Source organism: Anneissia japonica, unplaced genomic scaffold (genome assembly GCF_011630105.1).
Source record: "Anneissia japonica isolate Jap-2015-1 unplaced genomic scaffold, ASM1163010v1 scaffold287834_len5846547_cov211, whole genome shotgun sequence".
NCBI lineage: Eukaryota > Metazoa > Echinodermata > Crinoidea > Comatulida > Comatulidae > Anneissia > Anneissia japonica.
Genome location: NW_022704992.1, coordinates 831,156 through 840,750, shown reverse-complemented (window position 1 = coordinate 840,750; position 9,595 = coordinate 831,156). Strand labels below are relative to the sequence as shown.

Below are 9,595 nucleotides of genomic sequence, written 5' to 3'. Positions count from 1 at the left end.
TCAGGAAAGGTTAAATAAGCAATATATGGCCACTTGTCTCATCCCCGCACCCCCCCTTTAAAGCAATAAATCAATGTTGCTATCAGAATTATTTTCTTCATTCTCATACAACCTAAGGCTCTAGAGTAACTTCGAAGAAGTCTCTGGCACAACGCTTGCTTGAAATTGGAGGTGCCATCGGACCCGAATGATCACATCGAATTCTACATAAAGAACACTGCAGCACCTAGGCCTATACAATTCAAGTGGACAATAATAAATTAATTAAACTACAGTATTTAATTTATATTCCAAAGAGATTCCAAAGAGATAGAAGCTCCACTAGGATGGAACATTGCAAACACACACAATATATGGTACAGTACAAACTTGCATTGAACTGTCTTCATAAAGCTTAAACGAGGATAAACTCCATATAAAATAATAATATTTCATCCCAACAATTTAAATTATTAAATGTAACTGTTATCTTTTAAATAAACTCTCTTACGTCCAATCGGCTAAAGGGGTCCGGGTAACAGGCCTAGATTAAGCGTTTAGTGCAAGTACAAACAAAGGCACACGATGATTAGAATCAAATATGAATTCAAGCAAACAAAAACAACATATCCAAAACAAGTCTACGTTATTAGGCCTATATTGAAAAAAAAATAAAACTTTTTAAAAATTCGGCCAAATTCGGCCAAATATATTTTGGCCGTGACTTTTCAAACGTTACGGCCAGGCAAATTTTTATACGGCCAGATTTGAGGAATCTGGCCGACAAAAAGGCCAAATGGCATCCCTGTTGCGAAAGTGCAAATCTGGGAATTCCCAATCTCAGTAACATATGACCTGAGATTGGAAACGATTTGCTTGTTTGTTTATGCAAATACATACAGTCAACCGAACACTGTTGCAGCCAAGCGAATGCTTACTGCACATGCTCAGATCATAATCAGTGAACCATGTAAATGAAAACAACTACCGAATAGGCTTGCCTAGCGTGGGTTCCTATGGAACGCCGTTAGTATCTTCGGTTATGTGCAAACACTCTATGTTATGTGGTTTGATCATTATGTTATGTGGTTTGGTCATTATGTTATTTGGTTTGGTCATTATGTTATGTGGTTTGGTCATGATGTTATGTGGTTTGGTCATGATGTTATGTGGTTTCTCATTATGTTATGTGGTTTGGTCATGATGTTATGTAGTTTGGTCATGATGTTATGTGGTTTGCTCATTATGTTATGTGGTTTGCAAATTATGTTATGTAGTTTCGACATGACGTTCGGACGTCCTTGCGAGTATGTGAAGTTTTTTGCCACCGCACCAGATTCTTATTTCATACAAGCAAAGAGTATATTATACTGTAACAGAAGAGAGTCCATCTGCTATTCTTCGCGTCAGCGTACGCGCCCTATCCGATGTATGGGGAAAACGCCCTAGCTTCTGTTGTGGATGCATGCGTGATGGCAGCATATAAAAACAGTAATTTAAGACCTGTATTTGGAATAGATTACATAAAGTCAAATTATTATATCCATTTTTAAACGAAATATAAAGGCAAGACTTTATAAGAATTATTGGAAAATATGCGATATATATTGTGGGTTTTTAGAAAGTTTACTTTAAATCACGCTAGTATTTTGAATGTTGATAAAAGAAAAAGCCTGGGAGTTTATAAGAAAAATAATACAACATTAGGCCTCCCTATATTAGAAGACGACTATTCATTATAAACATTCATCCATCCATTCATTTGTATTCGGCATATGTAATTCTTATTAAATGAGAAAATATGGTTAATAATGTGTTTGCTTTGACTATGACTATGTTCTCCAGCCCTTCCTCAGTCTGGTATGTAAGTACTGTATAACGTTTTCTCTTCAGTCAAACAAATTAATGTTTAAAACAATATGAAAAAGACAAAATCGGAAACACCAAAGTAACTTTCAAAATATTGTACTTTATTTTGTATTTTTCCACACAAACTTCAAATACTTTCACAAGCAAATGAGAGTTAGGTCATGATGAGGAAAACATCCATCTTGATACTTTAAAATCTAGGATTTACATGATAAATGAGAAAAAACTTCATCCATCCAACTGTTAGTGACCCAGGCACTGTCTGTGATGAGGTATTACCACCACATAATAATCAGGGGCGGATCCAGGATTTGAAAGAGGGTGCTTCAAAATGAAAAATTTTGATTCCTAGGCCGCGGCGGAAATGAGCTCTTTTTTTAATGACCTTTAAGTTCTTTAAAATTCAAGTTTTTCTCCTCTTGAAAAGATCAGTAAAGTAACTTTATTGCTTCTCTTAAATAAATGATGCACAACCATATAGGATGGGCAACAATAACAAAATCAGTATAAACTTAATTACTTAGAAAGTACCTAACATTATCTCATTCTTCAGGCCTCTATAGAGAAAAAAAATCAAAGACAACAGCTCCACCAAAACGAGCTCCGTCCGCCACTTCAGCAGCGCCGCTGTGATGAATAAACTCTTGATATAGTCTTACTTGTACAGCCGTCTTCTTATTAAAAATCGTAACGGCACCGGGTTTTCTAGACTGGGTTTCAGTCCCTAATCTTTGTCTTTAAATCTATTTTGACACCAATGGCGTTCTATATTACCTATTTGCTTGGCGTTTCATAGTATACTTTTTCTTGGATAAAAGTTTCTCGATATATACCGTCGCTGGTGGCGCTCTCCAAAATTAACTAATACTAGGAAAACCTATAATTAGAGACTTGTGGCAAGTCTACGGGTTTTCATGAGAAATTTCTTGGCGCTTCATTTAGTATGATGGTAATATGATGATGAATTTACTATATACAGTAAAAGTGTCATTTCTGCCAATCTAAATGTACTATTTCCTCAACTTTTCAAACCTCAGCCCCAACCATGGTGGGGCTGATGTGGTTGTGGACTTGCGGCTTTGAAGTATGTCAAGCACATACATCAAAGACATTGTTTTTAAGTTTTATTTTCTATGGTACATCACATAGGTCTCTGTGGTTGCCAAAAATCGCCGATAAAAGATCATGAGAATTTGTTGGCATTTCATTTTGACTATATAATGGTGATGTGATGATGATGAATTTTACTATATAAAAGTGTCATTTCCGGCCATCTACAGGTACTATTTCCACAAAATGCCCCTCCCCCACACATTTCAAAACAGATCTGCGCCCTTGCATGCACCCCTACCACAAAATTCTGCATCTGCCCCAGCTCGCAATACCTTTACATAAAACTGATACTGCCAATAGCTTAAAATGTCAAAATTTTCAATGCAGTGTGGCAACTTAATTACAGAAAACAATTCAGAAAATAATCTTTGGAGTAAATCCTAATTCAAAGGAGAGAATTGCAATTACAAATTTCATTTATTCTGTACTGCATGTCCTGAAAATTTAATATTATCTACAAGGAAGAGATAAATGATAATAATAATGCTTGAATAGGATGATATAATCGTAACAAGCATAGCCATTCAATATAAGTTCGTTTTTCAGTTGAATGAAAAAGATTGTCTCTAGCGGGATTCGAACCTGCATCATACCATTAGACCATAAAAACGTAAATGGTATTGGCACAAATCTAACTCCCAGACACCTACACCCATATAAATGACTTGTACGCTCACACTAGTGAGAGCTTTGGTTAAGCTAATAACTTATTGGTCGCATCTATAGGGTGGCTACGACCCCACTGGGAGTTTCCCTGGACCACACAAGGGTGCTAGGTGGCACGCCTGATTTCTCCTGCCTTAGTGGCACAATTCAGATTAGTGCCCCCTCCCCCCAACAACAAAAATAAAATATGAAATCTCCGCCATTGTGGCCTTGCAATTTATTCAGACTAGCTTCACATTGCGATCGGTTGTAGCAATTGCGACACCCAATCGCAAAGTAAAATCGTGTCTGAAAGCTCACCAATAGTAGTCGATAAGTAATCAATTGCGCAATTGTTACCCGTTGCGATTGGGTGCTACAATCTTTATTATTCCCTATTACCACAGAATCCGATTGCAACGGATTCCACAGGCACTGATTGGCTGAGGTCAAACAGAACAGGACGACCTATATCGTTACTAGTGATGTAAAGTAAAAAGTTGTCTAAATGCTGTCGAAGTTTGCGAATGGTTGCAAACAATTTGGATTAAAACTGTTTACCACCGATTACATCGCAACCGGTCGCAATGCAAAGTCTAGTCTGAATGGGGTGTAAGTTTAAAATATTTCCGTACTCACCCCTAGTGGGCTTGTGGGTTCCTTATCTTCAACCATGGGGCCCTGCGTGAGTATTCATTTTTTGTTATAATAAATAAATAAATGAATAAATAATACTGCACTGTATCAACAAGAAATCTTACATAAATATCAATTTACATGAATTGCATACTAGCAGCATTTTACTTTCTATTAGAAACTCCTAGTACTATAACTATACATTATTATATACTTAATATAATCATTAGCACCTATTAAATGAGCACTTATACAAATGATTCTTATACTTCATTAAAAAACATGCAATTATTAACATTATTATAAAATATAACATTAGTAAAAATAATTATGGTAGCATTAAATTTGTATAACACATACAATTTTAAAAAGTAAACTAAACTATACACCAACACAAGATTACAATTTAGAAGTAGGCTATACATTCAGTAGCAATTTGTTGTCAGCACATTACTTAATTATTCTGTTAAATCTTTGCTGGAGAGTACTATCAATTGCGAATATCTAGGATGAAATGTCATTAGCATTGCCACTTACAAAAGAAGAGGAGAAACTTGAGGGAAAGTAAAAGCAATGTTGTCTCTTTTTGAACTCCTTATCTTCTTTACCAACTTGTAATGTCACTGTGTTTCTTAATTAATGTAATGGAAGACCCTTTGTCAAAGGCCAACAAAAATCTGAAAATATCACAGTCCTACTCCTTTCATCAACACTTCAAAGCCCATTTACACTAAGTTATAAATTTAAAAACATAATGTTATTCACTACTACTGTAAGTACACTATTTGTACATTGTTTAAAATTTCCAAGCAATGCCTTAAATATTTGCACTGGCTCTCAATCCTGAATCCCATAACTACAATGCCCTTGCCCAAACCTAACCTCCATGTCTGGCCTACGCTCAAGTCACTTTCTGTTTTTACTATTAGGGAATCTTCCTGCATAGTATTGCAGCTATTTCATATTGCCCAATATGTACAGAGTGGACCAGTTTTCTCTTCTCTGCATCTCTCATTAGTTCTTTCCAATCTTCATTCATCTGAACAAAATTTGAAAACACAATGAATTCATATGGAAAACATACTGTAGTAAAATTTCACACTCAAAATAATAAAATTGGCTAATGGCAGAAAAGAAAGAATGATGTAATGACATTATACCAGTGATGTGATGACATCATAACATACAAAAAAAACAATACAAAGGGGATTCAACAGAGACGGAAAATAAAGTTTTACACAGCAGTCAATGGAAGAGCATGATAGATGTATTTATTTATGTTCATGGTGTTTCATTTTGTATACCTGCAGAGTCTTGAAGTGTCCTACAATGTACAGAGCCTTTCTGGCTCTAGTAAGAGCGACATTCATTCTGTTACGATCAGCAACAAATCTAAAAAAGAAAAGAAAACTTATAAATGGTTCACCTGACATAGGTATACAGTAACGTTTCTATAGCTCCTCTAACACAAAGCTGTAAATCCGCAGTATTGCGGTAAGCAAGCTGGCATGGGTTTCTATTTGAAAGGGTCGATGCTTCAATATGCTGGTTTACTTTACACCACGTAATAACGGTTACAGCCTTGCTCTGTCAGGGTAAACCTCCAATACTACAGCATTCTGTCAGACTCTTTTAGACATACAAGCAGAACGATGCTGCCATATGTAATCACATAGGCCGATAATCATGCCAGCGTGATTACCGCAATATTGAGGCAACGTCTATCTGAAAAGGGCTTAAGTTTGTTACTACAGTTTATTCCTATTAATTAAAAATTATGATGATATTATATAAGATATCTCAAGGTATACGTTCTGCACCTTTGATCATTTACTTTTTTTTAAATTGGTGCATTGAATTGTTTGTATACTATTATCAATATTAATATACACAAACCCAATGCTGCTGCCTCTTGCTCCGACACAAGACAAAATAATGACATCTTTTCCTTGTCCTTGAAACCCATCTACAGTGGAAACCTCAATTTTTTCTCCAATATTAACACCAAATCTGTAAGAGACCAAAAAGATGAAAGAACATTTATATATACAGTACTGTATAAAGTTAAGTGCCATAATGTCAGAATCTGTCATATTTCTCAAAACTCAAAAAAAAATAGTTGGTATTAGGCTGGCTCTAAGATAAATGAAAATTAAAAAAAAATTCAAATTGCTGAAACTTCCCACACTGCCAGAGTTGCTCCTAGAGGCAGTTTGGCAGATATACTTACTAATAGCAACTATGTGTAATAATATCTATGGTGTTATAGTGGTCATTTGTGCTAAGCTAAATTGCAAAAGGATAAACTACAACTGATTCAGTTAAATTAATGAAAAGCTTCTAAATCTATTTCTGATTGCCTTTTAGAAACTTACCTAAAAAAAAATAAAATTGACTAATCCAAGTGCATTAACAAATTGGCATTATTTTGAAATTATTGGTTCATCTAGGTATGTATCTCATTTAGACTACTCACATCACAGTTAATTTGTATAATTCCAGGATAGCAAGCATTAGTGCAGGGGTCCCAAGTTGGAAGAAGTTAAATGAGATTTCTTAACACATCTTTTGATGCACTCTGTGATACAATTGATAATAAAACAGTGAACACAAATATTATGAATTTGTGGCATTTTCAGTGAGATTTTTGCTTGCTTGCAGGAGTGTGGAAGGCCGTCCCGATTTCTTAGAGTCTCTTGCAAGCTGCAGCAGACTTGGGACAACTGTTAGTGTCTGCATTCTAGTATACTTATATCCTCTGAATTTTATAATAATTAAAAAATTTTGCAGTTTTGAAAAAAAAAAACAACCATTAACAGATGTTAGTAAGACATTCCACTGTCCGGGACATTTCAGAACAGAAACAAGTTTACCTTTTAAATTTGTCCTCCAGCAAAATATTCTGTTGCTTACATGGTGTTATTATGCCAATGCTTAACTTGTCAAAAGTAACCAGCAGTGAGACTAATGCTAATACCATTTCAGATTCTGCTTCGTTTGTAATATCCCTAACAAAAATAAAAACATTACATTACAGTGCATGTAAATGTATCAACAGTAACTGTGTTTGTCTAAACATCTGCTGAGGTTGAAATTGATTACTACAGAAAGCTAATGTAAGGCAACATAAAAAATAGAAATTATGTCAAGTAGGGCAAAAAAAATCAATTTTTTCACCTGTTGAAATATCATATGTTGCTTTGGTCAAGTATGCCACATCATAACATGCACTAAAACAGCATAAAATGACTTTACTCACTTGTCAACTGTCTGCCCTCCATCTTCTATGATGTCAAATACTAAGTAAGGTTTAAACGGAAACGAATTGTATATTGTTTCAACTGGTCTGTAGCAAGAAATGTATAGTTAAAATTTATTCTTTTTTCCCTTCATATACAGCTCAAATAAAAAATAATGTCAATAATGTAACAGTCATTCCTACTGCTAAGAAAAATTGGATGGGGGGGGGGGGCAAAATAATGAAGCTTAAGTGGAAAATGAGAAGTGGATGTGGTTGTTAAAAGGTCAGGCCTAGCCAGGGTTATCTGTGGGTGGAGGTTTCTGGGCTTGGAATCAGTGGCAATTCCTCAAAGGCAGAGCATTTTTTTTAAATTTGTGTTACAAGGGCTAAGTATTGCTACATTAGGATTGCAAAAGGTCTGCACACCATATCAGAACAGGGGCGGATTTAGGGGGGGCCGGCCCGGCCCCGGCCCCCCCTTTTGGGAGGTAAAAAAAAGAAAAAAAAAGAAGAAAAAAAGAGAGAAAAAGAAAAAAATGATAGCCCAGAATGCCTCAAATGTTATGTTCGGGCGTCTAGAACACAAAAATTTCGCGGGGCCATGCCCCGGACCCCCTACGACAGTGTTGTCTCAATCGGCCCAACTTTCGGCCCCCCCTTCCGGCCCCCCCTTTTTGACATTTCTGGATCCGCCCCTGCAGAAGGGGATAAGAGAAAATATAATTCTTTTATGTATGTACTCTTCGGATGTCAGAAATCAATCCCTCCCTTACCTTGAGTGTGTGGAGAAGGAGGTTCGCCATCAAAAGGGGATTTGCTGAAAAAGGAGGGTTTGCCTGAACCATGAAGCAAGAAAGATGATGGATAGAAAAGAATATTGGAAATAGAGGAGAGCGATTGAAACAACAGGGAGAAGTGGTTGAAATAGACTTTGGAAAGGAAAAACAAATTATTGACTGCAAGAGAAGAGAAAGGAGTGTAAGGTATATTATTATATATATATGATAATTCAACACAATGTTTGTATGAGAATAGGTAAAAGGAAAAACATAATTATGTTGCAATTACTGCAGCTAAAGACTAAAAATTAAATGAATACAAATGGTATTAAGAGCTAAAATATAATAAAATATATTACTGTACATATATTTACTAAAAAACATTACTATATACTAAACCAATATTTTTTATATTTATATCAGTCAGGGGCGGTGTAAAAAAAATTTTTTTTAAAAGAAAGAAAAAGAAAGAATAAATCGCCTAAAATGCCTCAGAAGTTATTTTCTGGTGTCTAGAAAACAAAAATTTCACGGGCCCCCTAGGGTGGTGTTATCTTCATCGGCCCCACTTTCAGACATCTCTGGATCCACCCCTGTCAGTATCATTATCAGAGAGGAGAGGGTCTTTAAGAGGATAGAGATTCAATCAGGTACATACAGATAAGTTTCTAGTTCGTTGTTGTAGAAGTACTTTGAGGGAAAGCTGCAGATTTCTGGGTGCATTCGATACTGAGTCCTCAACAGGTGCACAGGGTTGACTGGTAAATTCAGAGTTTTGAAGTATTTGTACATACGTTCAAACATAGACTGTTGAAAGCCCAACTCCTTTGCTTTCTGTGGACAAAACAAAACTGATTTAATGATTAAACCAATAATTATTTATAACCAGAGAATGGGGATTTTTTACGACACCACAGAACATTACTGTATTAGGATTTCACACATTATATCATAAGACATTAAGCATGGAAACAAAAAAAATGAAATCTGTCAAATCAGGAATCAGTTAAGATCATGTTTCAAATCACTTGTAGCAAAAATACTCAAGGAGTTTTATCTGTGTCCTAACACTAACCTCTGATACAACTGTTGCCTGGAGCTGATGTGGGTCTCCTACGAGCAACAGCTTCAACCCTTTAAACTTTAGTGGAATCAGTGTGTCTACTTCAGTGCACTGGCATGCCTAGAAAAAGGCAATTACTGTTAATTTTCACACATTATTAATGTTAAAGATGTCTCTGCTATTAGCTAGGAAACAATACAATAGCATTTCAATTCTATTATATGAAAAAATGTAAGCAGTGGCATATCTAGGGGAGGGCGCGCACTCCCT

At 35.7% G+C, this 9,595-nt stretch overlaps 1 protein-coding gene across 2 annotated transcripts in view; it reads right to left on the bottom strand.

Annotated features, from left to right (window-relative positions):
- Positions 1 to 6,138: 6,138 nt before the first annotated feature.
- Positions 6,139 to 9,595, bottom strand: part of LOC117105028 (helicase sen1-like) — a gene marked incomplete at its 3' end in the record, with an annotated part of 5,755 nt that continues 2,298 nt past the window's right edge. For both annotated transcript variants that reach the window (XM_033246023.1, XM_033246024.1), the window contains 5 exon segments: positions 6,139 to 6,252; positions 7,116 to 7,250; positions 7,502 to 7,588; positions 8,921 to 9,096; positions 9,338 to 9,445. In XM_033246023.1, the coding sequence (XP_033101914.1) occupies positions 6,139 to 6,252; positions 7,116 to 7,250; positions 7,502 to 7,588; positions 8,921 to 9,096; positions 9,338 to 9,445 (620 nt within the window).